At 42.7% G+C, this 15809-nt stretch overlaps 1 protein-coding gene across 5 annotated transcripts in view; it reads left to right on the top strand.

Annotated features, from left to right (window-relative positions):
• Positions 1-2233: 2233 nt before the first annotated feature.
• Positions 2234-15809, top strand: part of AP3B1 (adaptor related protein complex 3 subunit beta 1) — a 267807-nt gene continuing 254231 nt past the window's right edge. For 4 of the 5 annotated variants that reach the window (XR_014834747.1, XR_014834745.1, XR_014834746.1 and 1 more), the window contains exon 1: positions 2234-2474. Coding sequence is in view for 2 of the 5 variants with exons in the window: in XM_021076471.2 (XP_020932130.2) it covers positions 2347-2474 (128 nt within the window). In the remaining 3 variants the exon portion in view is untranslated. 5 annotated transcript variants of the gene reach the window in all.

Raw genomic sequence — 15809 nt, 5'->3', positions numbered from 1 at the left:
GTAATTATGAATAAGGGTGCTGTAAACATCTGAAGTTCCTGATGTGGTTCAGTGGCTTAAGAACCTGACTAGAATCCATGAGGAAATGTTCAGGTTCAATCCCTGGCCTCGCTCAGTGGGTTAAGAATCCAGTGTTGCCCCAAGTTTCAACAGACAGCTGGATCCAGCGTGGCTGTGGCATAGGCCTCAGCTGCAGCTCAGATTGGACCTCTGGCCTGGGAACTTCCATATGCTGCAGGTTTGGTCCTAAAAAGGGAAAAAAAAAAAAAAAAGAAAAGAGAAAAAGATGTTATAAACATCTGTGCAGGTTCTTGCATGAACATAAATTTTTAGCTCTTTTGGATAACTACCAAGGAGCACAGTGGTAGGAAATAGGTTTAATTTTTTTTTTTTTTTTTTTTTTTTGTCTTTCTAGGGCCCCACCCGCAGCACATGGAGGTTCCCACGCTAGGGGGTCTAGTCAGAGCTCTAGCTGCCAGCCTACACCACAGCCATAGCCATGCCAGATCCAAGCCGCTTCTGCGATCTACACCACAGCTCACGGCATTGGCCGAATCCTTATCCTAAGATCTAACCTGCATCCTCATGGATACTAGTTGGGTTCAATAACTGCTGAGCCACAACCGGAACTCCAGGAGTAGGTTTAATTTAATTAAATTAATTAATTTATTTATTTTGTCTTTTTGCTATTTCTTTGGGCCGCTCCCGCGGCATATGGAGGTTCCCAGGCTAGGGGTCGAATTGGAGCTGTAGCCGCCAGCCTAGGCCAGAGCCACAGCATCGCGGGATCCGAACTGTGTCTGCAACCTACACCACAGCTCACGGCAACGCCGGATCATTAACCCACTGAGCAAGGGCAGGGACCGAACCCGCAACCTCATGGTTCCTAGTCGGATTTGTTAACCACTGCGCCACGACGGGAACTCCAGGTTTAATTTTATAAGAAACTACCAAATTATATCTTCCAATGTGGCTGTACTGTTTTGCATTCCCACCAGCAACCAATGAGTGTTTCTGTTGTTCCACATCCCCACCAGCATTTAGTGTGGTCAGTGTTCTGGATTTTGGCCATTTTAGTAGATATGTAGTGATGATCTCCCTGTTATTCTTAGTGAGGCCATCAGAGGCGGTGAGGTTCACACTCTGAGCCACCTCCCTCCACCTCCTCCACACCTCTTCCGTTGGGAGCAGCTTGGCCCAAAGCGGGAAGCCCCATCTCGGCATCCCTGCTGGTGCTTTCTGGGCGTGTCATCCCCACCCCCACCCCCACCCCCACCCCCGGCGCTGGTCCCACAGGTTGTGCTTCACTATTCCCCTGACAGTTTCTAGCTCTAGGGGCTCTAGGTTTCAAATCCTGCCTGAAGGGGAAGAGGTGGGGGAAAGGTTTGGGTAGGCTCTGAAATCCACCTGAAACGTCAGGCTGGGGGAAGTTACTCCTGGAAAGAAGGTTTCTCTTGTGCAACTGCGGGGCCGGGCAACTTTCTGCCTTGACACCCCAAAAGACGTTAGTAAGTGAAACTGCTAGGGGAAGAACAAATGAAGGAGGTACCTAGATGACAGGCTAGTCCTGGTGCTCGAGGCATCTGTATTTCATTTTATTCTACCTTCGGGAGCCAGACGCCAGGAGGGTGCACTCCTTTAGCTCCTTGCAACCAATGGCCCTGGGATTTTCGTTTGGAACTTTCACTGTAAAGATCACCTCTCTGCCGCGGCAGCGGTGGATCCTCAAACACGGGGTCCTAGAAATTTCCTTAATCTGCAGAGATCTGCGATTGAGGTTGCCTGGGGCGGATGTAAAAGTTAAGACAAAGCTTGCCGGAGGAAAAGGAGCAGAAACCGGCTTAAAAAGGAAAAGCAATCCTGATGTGTCTAAGAAAGTTGATCTGGTGTATTAAATAACATTTTAGGAGAAATCTGAAAGCTATTGGTTTACAACAGGAGTCTAGCAAAGAGATGTCTGGGGTTGGGGAACTTCCTTAGAGATCAAAAAGGATACAATGGGTATCTGTCTCCAAAAAAACTTTAAAAGCCTTGAGCTCAGTCTTTTGCAAGATCAGGGCCCGCCTGGCGCGAAGCCTGAGACTGAGCCTTCCGGCTACCTCGAAAACCAGGAGATGGGAAATCCACGCAGGCCCGGAGTGGCCGGCGGTGGGCTCCGGCCACTATGCACACTGAGCATGCGCAGGGGGTGGACCTCCTGGTCGGTTTAAGGAGCAGTGACGAGTCCGGAAGCGCCTGCGCGCGCCCCTCGGCACGAGAACTAGTTTTGTTCCGCGTTCTGTGGTTGGGAGCCGGTCAGAGAGAGCCCCCGGCAGGACCAACCCGACACCCGGCAGCACGACAGCAATGTCCAGCAACAGCTTCGCTTACAATGAACAGTCCGGAGGAGGGGAGGCGACGGAGCTGGGTCAGGAGGCGACCTCAACCATTTCCCCCTCCGGTGCCTTCGGCCTCTTTAGCAGCGATATGAAGAAGTGAGGAGAAAGATTTGGGGTGCGGGGACTGGGCTGAGAAACTGGGGCCCTCGGCGGAGCGGGCACCGAGCTGGGGCTCCCGGGAGAGGGGTGGGGTCGCCCCGAGACGGCTCGGAGCCTAGCGGTAACGTTTCCCCGAAGTTGGACCAGTTGGGAGTGGTGGGAGTTGTGAGTTTGGGATGAGTGTGTGGAGGGGTCTTGAGTAGTTTCAAACTTAAGAGAAAAAAGAGCCATCCCCAGAGACTCGGAGTTGGTCTCGGCTGGGGCACAGGAATCTGAGTTTTCAAAAAAACACTTCAAGCTAATTTACTGTTTGCCTGATCACACTTGGGGAAATTAGCTTATTAAGGTGGAAGGATTGTTTGGGGAGTTGAAAGGGAGAGTTAAAGTGTGAGTTAGGTTTATGGGAAATTCTTCTGTGGCTCTAGAGTGTTGGAGTAAGGAGGTGTTTTAGGCACTTTATGAATGAACAAACTGGTTTATACAACCACTAAGGTTCTTGGACAATGTCTTTTGCACTGCAGACAAAAAAACCAAAAAAACCAAAACCAGCCCCTCCAAAACAAAACAGAAAACCACACAAACAAAAAAACCCCCACTCCCAAACACAGCAAGTATATGAGTATAGACTATTTAGTGTGTTACTCTGAACAAACCCTAAAATTTTATTAATAATGTGAATTTTAAAAACGAGCACTAAACAGTGTGTACCTGTTTTTTTTGGTAAAAGAATATTTTCAGTACCATTGATTTGAGGGGGGATTAAAGTTTCAGAATCCTGATAACTTTGTATTTTATTGTAATTATTTTTACTTGTTTCTTATTTTTAATCTCTCAGTAACAAACTCTATGGTCATATAGTAGGCTGTCCCTAGATTTATGCTAAAGTAAGGTAAAGTAGCTCTGCTGGTGGCTTTGCAGTGTCAGAAAGGTAAATAAAAATTTACTTAAAATTTATTTTAAAAGGTGTTCTTGAAAGTGCTAGTGGTTGAAATTGTGATTACGTTTGGACTGTATTGAGCTAATTGAAATCCTATATGGATCATGTGGAATAGAGTTTTGGGTTTTTTATTTCCTCCCTTATTTTCCAGTTAGAAAAGTTTAAAAGTAATAAAACTAATTTTTCATTCTGTGCATTTAGATGGTGGATTTTCCCAACATGGAGGTTGTTATTAGCAAAATGTTTCAACTGTTTAATTAATGTATATGTCTATATAGGTCTGTTTTGCATGTGATATGCTTACAATTGATTTATGGTTTGTGAATGTCTAAGATGTTTTTCTGTTAGAGACTTTCATTTCCTATTTTGTCAGATTTGGCCTTGATTGGGAAAAAAAAAATATGCCTTTGACTATGGCCGGTGCTGTTGAGGTGACTGAGCAGATTGGATTTAAAATTAGCTAATAGTTATTAAGTGTTTGTGCATCTGTGTAGACTCCTTTACACTTAGTGTCTCAGCTGGTCCCCCTAACAGCCCTCTGGCTTGTTACCAGATACTTCTCTGATCTCACTTTGCGGATGAGGAAATTGGAGCACAAGTGGTTAATTTGCCCAAGATCCTAGAACTAGAAGACTGCACTGCCTGAATTTGAACCCAGACTATCTAATCTTAAGCATACTCTTGAGCAATTGGATGTATATTTACTATTTGATGAAGTTTTTGGTGCTTTTATTAGGGAATGCATTAGGGAAAGCCTCATTAAAAGTTTCAAACTTTGAATAGGAGTTGTAGACAGTGTATGACCTTGAGGCTTTCAGGAATTAGAAACATTTTGGCCATTGAATTGCAACCTAATGGGTTGGTTAGAAACAAGCAGACCCCTGTTCTGGAAGGGCTCGCTTAATCTCTCTTGAGTTTGAATTCTCTCATTTATAAAAGGAAGATATTTCCTGCCTTTTTAAAAAAAACCAAATGGCATAATTTATGTAAAAAACCTAAAGCTTAGCCTGATTCTTTGCTCTAATTTATTTTTTAATTGAAGTGTAATTGACTTGTATCATTAGTTTCAGGTGTACAGCATAATAATTCAGTAGGTATTTTTATACATTGAGAAATGATCATCACGACAAGTCTAGTTAACATCTGTCACCATACTCAGTTACAGTTTTTTTCCTGTGGTGAGGATTTTTAAGATTCATTCTTTTAGCAACTTTCAAATATACAGTACAGTATTATTAACTAGTGTCACCATGTTGTACCTTACATTCCTATGACTTATTTGTTTTATAACTGGAACTTTGTACCTTTGACCCCCTGTACTCATTTCACCCACCCCCCTCAGCTCTAATTTTTGCTGATTTACTTCAGAGAAGTTTCAAGTTCACAAACAAGTTGTAAGAAAAATATGGGAGAACTAATCTTCATCAGTTAAAGAGTAAATTTGCTGCATTGCTTTATTTCTCTTTCTTCTCTTTCTCCATACACACACACACACACACACACACACTTGTATTATCTTTTCCAGTGGAGAATAGATTGTGTACATCATGTCCCTTTCTCTTGATACCTTAGTGTGTATTTTTTAAGAACAAGGATATTTTCTTTCGCAACTGCAGCGCTGTTATAGTCAGGTAATTTTTTTCTCCTTTTTCCCCCCTTTTTAAGGGCCACACCTGCAGCTTATGGAAGTTCCCAGTCTAGGGGTCGATTTGGAGCTGCAGCTGCTAGCCTGCTCCACAGCCACAGCAGTGCTGGATCTCAGCAGCATCTTTGACCCACGCCGCACCTTGCAGAAATGCTGGATCCTTAACCCACTGAGCAAAGCCATGGACTGAACTGGCATCCTTGTGGACACTAGTGGGGTTTGTAATCTGCTGAGCCACAATGGGATCTCCATATAGTCAGAAAACTTAACATTAGTACAATGTACAGTCTATAAATCAGTGTTGTCATTTGTCCCAATAAATAATTTTAATTTTTTTTTAGCATTTTTTTTTCTTTAATACAGAATCCAGTCCAGGGTCATGTAATTCATTTAGTTGCCATGTGTCTTTAATCTCCTTTAATCTAGAATAGCTCCATAGCTTTTGTCTTTCACTACCTTGACACTTTTTTTTTCTTTTCCTGTCAACCTGCAGCATATGGAAACTCCCAGGCTAGGGATGGAATTGGAACTGCAGCTGCTGGCCACAGCAGTGCCAGATCCAAGCTGCATCTGTGGCCTGTGCCACAGCTTGTGGCAGTGCCAGATCCTTAACTCAGTGAGCAAGGCCAGGGATTGAACCCACATTGTCAGACACTTTGTCAGGTTTCTACCCCACTGACCCAAATGAGAATTCCTACCTTGACTCTTGAAGAATACACGCCAGTAGTTTTATAGCATCAACTTAGGTTTACTGGTGTTTCTTCTTGTTTAGATCCATGTTATATGTTCCAGGCCAGACTACTGCCTTCTTAGACTGTGGCATCAGGCTGCATTGGATACCCATCTTTATACGGTCTTAAACCTCATTTACTGGTTAATCAAACTTGTGTATTAGATTATTGGTGTTAAGATTTGCAATTTTTCTATTTAAAAATGTTAAGAATTTTTTGTCATCCTTTCTTTTGAGACCGTTTTACCTTTCCTGTTTCTTTTTTTGGTCTTTTTAGAGCTGCACCCATGGCATACAGAGGTTCCTAGGCTAGGGGTTGAATTGGAGTTGTAGCTGCCGGCCTATGCTACAGCTCATAGCAGCGCCAGATCCTTAACCCACTGAGCGAGGCCAGGGATCGAACCCGCAACCTCATGGTTCCTAGTTGGATTCATTTCTGCTGTGCCATGACAGGAACTCCCAGAGACTTTCACTTTTATTACTTTTATATTATTCCTAAGTAATTTGTCTTTTATCTTAACTCTTCTTTTATCTTAACCAATTTGGTTGTGTGTGTATAATTTAAAAGTTATTTTTTATTTTATTTATGGATTAAATATTGATTAGAAATTAGTTTCTAGAAGGAAACAGACAAGACTAATTAATTTTTCTTAACAGTGTAAAACTGCTAAATTTCCAAATCTCTTTTCTTTTGAGAACATCACATATTAGATATATTAGAAAGAGCATTGGACCTAGAATGAGAAGACCTGGATTTAAGTTCATGTTTTCCACTTGCAGTAATGTTTCCTTGTTCAAGTTGCTTGGTCTCTTTAATGTCCTCATTTCTGGAGAAGGTATGTAATACTTGACTATTCCATGAGTTTTCCATAAGATAGTATAGTTGAAAGTGATTTCTGAACTAGAATATTAAATACTATTTGGAAAAGATGTTGAAAGCAGGGTTCCTGTCATGGCTCAGTGGTTAATGAATCTGATTAGGAACTATGAGGTTGCAGGTTCGATCCCTGGTCTTGCTCAGTGGGTTAAGGATCCGGCGTTGCTGTGAGCTGTGGTGTAGGTGGCAGATGAGGCTCGGATCTAGCATTGCTGTGGCTGTGGTGTAGCTCTGATTAGACCCCCAGCCTGGGAACCTCTGTATGCCATGGGTGCAGCCCTAGAAAATACAAAAAAAAAAAAAAAAAAAAAAAAAAAAAAAAGATGTTGAAAGCTTCTGAGGTGATGACATTTTAGGTCATAAAGTGTGAGATTTTTGCCAGGTGGAGAACAGGGGAAGTTCTTCAAGCAAAATACATAGAAACCAGGGGAGCTGTGAAAGAAAATGTGTGTTCAGATGAAATATAGATTAAGGCATCAGGAGGAGTTCCCGTCGTAGCGCAGTGGTTAATGAATCCGACTAGGAACCATGAGGTTGCGGGTTCGGTCCCTGCCCTTGCTCAGTGTGGTTAATGATCCGGCGTTGCCGTGAGCTGTGGTGTAGGTTGCAGACGCGGTTCGGATCCCGCGTTGCTGTGGCTCTGGCGTAGGCCGGTGGCTAAAACTCCGATTAGACCCCTAGCCTGGGAACCTCCATATGCCACGGGAGTGGCCCAAGGAATAGCTAAAAAGACAAAAAATAAAATAAAATAAAAATAAAAAATAGATTAAGGCATCAACATTTAAAATTTTAGGTGGTAATTAAAGCATTAGAATGGATGAAATCACCCATAGAGAACTGTCTTATTAGAAGAGGAAGGCAATTCAAACAAAACCATAGGTAATACCAACTTTTGAGGTGTTAGTAGAAGAAGAGCTAGTGAGAGACAGTGCTCAGAGGGGTAGGAAATCAGAGGACAGTTAAAAGAAAAAAGAAATTAAGAGGAAAGTTGGTAAGTGGATAAGGTCACCTATGTTAGGGGTGGCAGAGAGATGGCAAAGAGGATGAAGGCTGAAGAGAGGCTAGTGACTTTAACAGTTAAAAGGTAACCAAGGTAACATTTTTAGTCCCTACTGAGAATGGGGTGGACTTCTTATTTTTTTTAGATTCACAGAGCTAATTTAGACCCAAACAAAGGGCTGCATGCTTTTCTGTTGTCCTACTACATCATGTATTCAGTGTATGTGTATTGTAGATGATAAAGCCTAGCCTACTTAACTTAAATTTTATTTATTGTCAGCTTTATATCAGCCCTGAAAATTACATTGCATATAATCCTTTAACCTTTAATATCAGTGTTTGTGTCTCTTTTTTTTGTCTTTTTGCCTTTTCTAGGGCCACACACTCGGCCATGGAGGTTCCTAGGCTAGGGGTCGAATTGGAGCTGTAGCAACTGTAGCCGCCGGCCTATGCCATAGCCACAGCAATTCAGGATCCAGGTCATGTCTGCAACCTACACCACAGCTCCCAGCAATGCCAGATCCTTAACCCACTGAGCAAGGCCAGGGATCGAACCTGCAACCTCATGGTTCCTAGTCGGATTCGTTAACCACTGAGCCATGACGGGAACTCCCAATATCAGTGTTTCTTAGTGGAGTCCACTGGGAATTTTACATGGGTCTCTGGTTTGTGTAGAATTAAAGCAAATCTAGCTTTTTCTCCACTGCTTTTTCTCCCTTTCAAGAGGACATATAGAAGTGCAGCTGAATGAGAGTAACCTTTTTATAGGGCTATTCTTCAGTTAACTTTATTAAAAATAAAGATAAACAAAAAAAGATAAACCCATCCTGTCAACCAAGAAAATGCAGAAGGCTGCAAATAAAAGAATTTATTGGGGTCCTAAGAATTGCAGTTTGAGAATGTACAGCCACAGGGTTGTTAAGTTGTCTGGCAAGAAATATGGTTGGCCAGGATGCAAGGAAGTATTTGCCCTTCAGGAACAGGCTGTCTCAAGATATTTTAAGGTAAGGGTTGGAGAAATATTTTGAGTTTCTGGAACACTGGACAGATAATCTGGATACCTACATTAAGATAATAATTGCTCCAAGTTCAGATTCTATCTGGGCTGAGTCGTCCATAAGTCATACTTCCTCGGGGCCTCCCAGGTCCATTTTAGAGCTGTCTCAGCAATACTGATTCCATTTTGATTTTCCTTTCACAAAGTGCTTTATTAATAGCAACACATTGTTCTATTTTTGTTTTGTTTTTGTATTTCTTCATTTTATTGAGATATAATTGATACCTAGCACTGTATAAATTCAGGGCATATAGCATAGTGATTTGACTTAATATATACATCATGAAATAATCAGACACAGCAAGTGTAGTGATCATTCATCATCTCACATAGCTACAACATTAAAGAAATAGAAATAGGAGTTCCCATCGTGGCGCAGTGGTTAACGAATCCGACTAGGAACCAGGAGGTTGCGGGTTCGGTCCCTGGCCTTGCTCAGTGGGTTAATGATCCGGCGTTGCCGTGAGCTGTGGTGTAGGTTGCAGACGCGGCTCGGATCCCGCGTTGCTGTGGCTCTGGTGTAGGCTGGCGGCTACAGCTCCGATTGGACCCCTAACCTGGGAACCTCCATATGCCGTGGGAGCGGCCCAAGAAATAGCAACAAGAACAACAACAACAAAAAGACAAAAAAAAAAAAAAGAAATAGAAATAACTTTGTTTCCTTGTGATGAGAATGCTTAGGATTTCCTTGACAATTTCCCATATAATGTATAGGAGTGTTAGTTATACTCCTCATGCTGTACATTACACCCCCAGCTATAAGATAAAATACCTATAACTGGAAGTTTGTTCCTTTTAACTACCTTTATCCAATTCTTCCTCCCCCTAACCTCCCCAATTCTGGTCATCCCAAGTCTTATCTCTTTTTCTTTAAGTTTATTTGTTTTTGACATGTAATTGACCTGTGTTAGTTCTTGGTATATAACATAGTGATTCAATATTTCCATACATTTCCAAATGATCAGTACAATAAGTCTAGTTATCTCGTGCCATACAAAGGTATTACATAATTATTGACCATTTTCTCCACAGTCTACATTTCATACCTGTGACTTGTTTATTTTGTAACTGAAGTTTGTACACCTGTTCTCTCCCACCCCCTACCCACAACCACCTGTTTGTTCCCTGTATCTGTGACTCTGTTTCTGTTTAGTTATGTTTGTTGATTTGCTTTGTTTTTTAGATTCCACATATAAGTGAAATCACATAGTATTTGTCTTTCTCTGACTTATTTCCTTTAGGCTAATACTCTCTGCATTGCATGTTGTAGAAAACAGCAAGATTTCATTTTTATGGCTAAGTAATATTCCATGTGTATGCGTGTATACATACACCATGTATTCTCTTTTTTTTTTTTTTTTTTTTTTTAGGGCTGCAGCTACTGGCTTCTACCGTAGCCATAGCAATGCCAGATCTGAGCTGCATCTGCGACCTACACCGCAGCTTGTGGCAGCAATGGATCCTTAAGCTACTGAGTGAGGACAGGGATGGAACCACATGCTTTTGGATATTAGTCAGGTTCTTAACCTGCTGAGCCACCACGGGAACACTTACCATATGTTCTTTATCGATTTATCAGTGGACACTTAGGTTGTTCCCATATCTTAGCTATTGTAAATAACACTGCAGTGAAGATAGGGGGCATATGTCTTTTCAAATTAGTGTTTTTGTTTTCTTTGGATAAAGACCCAAAGTGGAATTGCTGGATCATATGATAGTTCTATTTTTAATTTTTTGAGGAACCTCCATACTCTTATGGCTGCAGGCAATTTAAATCGCGTCAGTGTGCACGGGTTCCCTTTTCTCCACAGCTTCACCATTTTTTGATTGCTGTGTTTAAATTTTTTTGTTTTGTCTTCTTTATGCCTGCACCTGTGGCATGCAGAAGTTCCTGCGCCAGGGATCAAAACTGTGCCACAGCAGCGACAATGTCAAATCCTTAACCTGCTAGGCCACCAGGGAATGCCATTTTTTTTTTTTTTTTTTTTTCTGGTATTGAGTTGTATGAGCTGTTTAGATATTTTGGCTATTAAGCTCTTGTCGCTCACATAATTCGCAAATATTTTCTCCCATTCCATAAGTTGTCTCTTTGTTTTGTTGATGGTTTCCTTTGCTTTGCAAAAGCTTGTAAGTTAACTTAGGTTGCATTTGTTAGTTTTTGCTTTTATTTCTTTTGCCTTTGGAGACAGAGCCCCAAAAATATCGTTAAGATTTATGTCAAAGAGTGTTGTGCCTATGTTTTCTAGGAGTTTTAGGGTTTAAGGTCTTACTTTTAGGCGTTTTATCCATTTGGAGTTTATTTTTGTACATGCTGTGAGGTAATGTTCTAATCTCATTGTTTTACATGTAACTGCCCAGTTTTCCCAGCTCCACTTGTTGAAGGGACTATGTTTTCTCTGTTGTACCTTCTTCTACTCTTTGTTGGGTAGATTGCTGGTCTCCATCTAAAGGTCTTCTGTGGTTGTAACTTATTCTGTCTTCTGGAACATGTTCCTTTGTTGCCTCATTTTTTCTGATTTGCTGTTTTTATTTTTATGTATCTGGTAGGTTGTTTATGTTTCTCCAGGTTGGAGAAGCTTATTCTGTTCTGGTTATCAGAGCAGACTGCTGTTAGAGGGCCCTCTATGTATCCCGTGTCTGGGTCTTTCTTCTCTGGCAGGTGACTCCTGTGGATGCACCGTAGGTGTGGATGGCTCTTGGTCTGGTTGTTTGCCAGGCCTTGCCTTGTGCAGGGGCTGGATGGCACCTGGTCTGGTACTGTTAGCTGCATGACCAGGGGAGTCCTGGTCCTGGTGCTGGCCCACTGCTAGGTGGGGCCATATCATGAGCCAGATCTGGAGGCCCTGGGCCCTATGATCCCTGGGCTAGTGTTGACCCATTGGTGGGCAGAGCCAGGTTCCAGGGTGACTGGCTATAGGGCTGGGGTCCTGGAGCTAGTGTTGGATTTCTGGTGGATAGGAAGGAGGTCCTGCAGCTGGTGTCGGTCTGCTGGTATGTGGGGCCAGTTCCTGACCTGGCTGGCTGCGGGGTCCAAGATCATCTGGAGCTGGGTGCCTGCTCACTGGTGGATGCGGCCAGCTCTCAGGGTGGCTGGCTGAGGTACCAAGGTTTGGTGCTGGTATCAGCCTGCTGTTGGGCGGGGCCAGAGCCCAGTGTGCCCTGGGGTGGTGTTAGCCTGCTGGTGAGTGGATGGGGTCTTAACAGGGCTGGCTGTAAGGCTGTGGGACCCAGGGCTGGTATTGGCTGACCTTTGGGTGGGGCCAATTTCTGGGGGTTTCTGGCTGCAGAATTCTGAGGATCCTGGAGTTGGTGTTACCCTCCAGGTGGAATGAGGCTGGAACCCATGGGATCCTAGGCCTAGTGCCGGCCCTGTGGTTGTGGGGCTGTGTCCTGGGGTCTCTGGCTACAGTGCCGTGCCATTCATGGAGTTATTGTCAGTCTGTAGGTAGGTGGGGCCTGGGCCCAGGAGGACTGGCCCTGTAGCCTTATGCAGCTGGCTACAGGGCCTCAATGGTCCAGGTCTGATGCCCACCCCCTGGTAGATGGGCTGGGTCTGGGGCTAGTGCTGGCCTGCAGGTGTTTGGGGTGGATGGGATCGACTGGCTTTTGGACCCAGGGCTCTTGCCAGGCCCCCTGGTGCCTGGGGGCTGGGTCCTGGGCCGTCTGATAGGTGGGCTGGGTTCTGGGGTAGCAAGGAGCTCAGAGTCCTATGCAGCTGACTTTCTGGTGAGTAAGACTGTGTCCCCCTAACTAGCTGCTTGGTTTGGAGTGTCCTAGAACTAGTGCTGAGTCTGTGGTGGGTGTGCTGGGTCCTGGCGCCATTAAACTAGAGGGAAGATTCCAAAATAACACTTGCCTTTAAACATTTAGTGGGTGAGGTAAGGCTAATATGAGCTAATAGTAATATCAGTATATACTTAGTTCTAAATTGTGTAGTAATTCTCAACTTCTAGTTTGATAAGCCTACTGAAAGGAATTTATTATACTCATTTATTTTTGTAACAGTGATTTACACTGAAGAAAATGGGCATACTGGAATTTTGAAATGTCAAACGCATTTTAGTTAGAGATGCTGAAAATGTTGGCACCCTGAATTGTTAGCATATTATGAAGAGGCACTGGCTTCTCATTGTGAATTCATTTATCTTGTGCTCAGGGGTCCAGGGTTTCTGGTTGGGAAAATACACTCCATTGATGATTTCTCTAGCATACTTTTGTCTTTGTCATCGTCTTCCATTTCTGAATATTTAAATTCCTTGAGTTCTGATAATTCCAGTTTTGGTTTACAGATCTATCCTATTCTGCCTAGCTTGTTGAAATTGGTGGTTACTAGATCTAGTTCTGGAGACATTAACAACATATTTGCCATGCCGTATGTGTAAATTGGACCCTACTTTTTTTTTATTACAAAGGACATATAAAAATTAGCCAGTTTCACTAAGTAAATGTCATTTGTTTCAAAATGGATATTAACAAAAGAAGAAACTATACAATGATATTTGCACTGCATTCCTAGCTAGGTAAACTGCTTTTTGTTGTTGTTGTTGTTTTTTGCCTTTTAGGGCTGCATTCATGGCATATGGATGTTCCCAGGCTAGGGGTCTGATTGGAGCTACAGCTGCCGGCCTACACCACAGCCACAGCAATGTAGGATCCGAGCTGCATCTGTGACCTACACCACAGCTCACAGCAACACCGGATCCTTAACCCACTGATCGAGGCCAGGGATCGAACCCGAAACCTCACGGTTCTTAGATTTGTTTCTGCTGTGCCAAGACAGGAACTCCCTAGATAAACTAGTTGCTTTTGACTTCACATAAGTAAGACTGTTAGTTCTACAAGGGGTTAACAAGTTAAGGATTGGTCACTTTAGTGGTACAGTAAGGTTCCTATAATTTAATTCTTGAAATATACTTCAAATCAAGTAAGATTTTACCACATTGAACACAAAAATTGATGAAATACTGAAGAGTCTTACTTTGCAACACATTAAAAAAGTGTCCCATTTTATTTGCTTAGCTTGCATTTCTTCTTGGAGGAGAGTCAGTTCTGACTTTCACAATTTATCTTAAATACTCAACCAGGAAAATATTCACCACTTGATACAGGATATGTTGTCTTAAGATTACTGATTTTGTAAAATCCAAGGGGAAAATATGGAATACTTAAAATTCAAGCCTTCCCATTAAATCCCCAAGTGTGAGATACTATTTCTAAAAATATTTTGAATTTAGAATAACATTACTAAAACTGAATGAGAGTAAGACAAAAATCAGGCAGATGGTCAGTTTTTTTTTTTGTTTGTTTGTTTTTTTTTTTTAACTGCAGAAAAGTTACAAATGCTCATGGAATGACAAATGTATTATAGTGAAATAATTCAACAGTATTGCTGTTGTGTATATAAATGAACTACTGACAAAAACAAATTGCCTGCAGTCCAAATTCAAAATTTAAAGTGAAGAGCCCAAAGTAGAATAATCAAGGAGGAAATGATTTTCCTGTATTTCACATTATTATGAATAACATTCTTGGTTTATGTACTTAGGGAATACTTCCTTAGCATGTCAGCTGGAAAGAGTTCATAGTGCTACAAAAGTGAACAATTTATAGTCAATGTCTGTTTATTGATGGGCTGATTATTTGTATTGCTGACAGGAATTGACCTAATTAGAAGGCCAGTGCCTTTAATCCTGCAGCTGAGTGAGTTAGCATGGCAGCTGGAAAAGAAAGAGACTTATGAATAAGGCTGGTCCCAAGATCTTGGCTTGGCAGAGCTATACATCACTCAGTTTTACTCTGGGAATAGGTTTCTTTAGGTTTCTTAAAGCCTAGGTTAAGAATGTGGTCATGAAGAATGGGAGGCGGCATTTAGTGTTATGGGAGCAGAGGGGTAGGGGGTAGAGTGGAAGGCGAGGGGCCAGGCTGTGTAGGGCCTTATAAGGACTTAGGATTTTACTCTGCGTGTGAAGAGAAGCCATTTGAAAGTTTTGAGCAGAATGACTCCTAAGAGTCAGTAACTGTTAAGTGCCTGTTATGTGCCAGATATATTTCTTTTTTCAAAAAGTTTGTGGGATACTCAGGATCTTTATTTGCTTCTGATTTTTTTTCTTTCTGTAACTAAAAAGTTATAGAAGTAACATTGATTCAGCAAGTAAGAGTGCCTTCTTATGCTAGGTAATGTTTTGTTTTGTTTTTCCCTTTTTTCGCCACCCCGAGGCATATGGAGTGCCTGGGCCAGGGATCAGATCTGAGCTGCAGCTGTAATATAAGCTGCAGCTGTGGCAGCTCCAGATCTTTCACCCTCTGTGCCAGGGCAAGGATTGAACCTGTGTCCCAGCGCTCCCGAGACACTGCCATTGCACCACAGCGGGAATTCAGCTATGTACTGCTTAATGCTGAGGATTAATCAGTGGATGGAAAGCCTCCTCTCCTAGAGCATGTATTCCAGCTGGAAGAGGTCAATAAACAAGTCAATATATCATTGGTCATTTCATGATGAGCGCTGTAGGGAAAAATGAGGCAGGGAAAGAGGTTCAGGAGCTAGGCTGGTGTTTGGGTTGAATTTGAAGTATGAGGGTCAGGAAAAAATCCTTAAGAATACCTCAGGTAGGGTGGCAGGGAGTGACATGCAGATGTCTGGGGAGGGGTATTCAGTCAGGAGGAGGTTCAGGTGCTCAGGCCCCGAGACAGGAGAATTTCAGACCTGTGTGAGCTTCAGCAAAGAGGCCAGTACTTCTGGATAGAGTGAATGAAGGAACAGTAGATGAGGAGGTCTGAGATGTAAGGGCCAGATTGTGTAGGGCTTTGTAAATCATTGTAAGGACTTTGATTTTACTCTGTGTCGAAAGGGCAGCTATTAGAGGGTCTTGAACAGAGGAGTGAGATGAGCACATTTATCTTTTCAGTGTATCACTTTGTCTCCTGAACTAGAAATAGACTGCACATCTGAAGCAGGGAGACCCTGCAGGGGGACTGTGGCACTAACCCTGGCAAGAGACGGTGATGACTAAGTCCCATTGGTGATAGTGGAGAGGAGTGGTTGGATTCTGGATTTATTTTGAAATTAGAGCCAGTGAGACATGCTGAT

This window comes from Sus scrofa, chromosome 2, assembly GCF_054392235.1.
Source record: "Sus scrofa isolate SSC_HxYL_T2T_F1_AM1 chromosome 2, Sscrofa_HxYL_maternal_Yorkshire_Landrace_v2.0, whole genome shotgun sequence".
Classification (NCBI taxonomy): Eukaryota; Metazoa; Chordata; class Mammalia; order Artiodactyla; family Suidae; genus Sus; species Sus scrofa.
The sequence above is the reverse complement of the archived record's forward strand: the minus strand, read 5'-3'. Positions and strand labels throughout refer to the sequence as shown.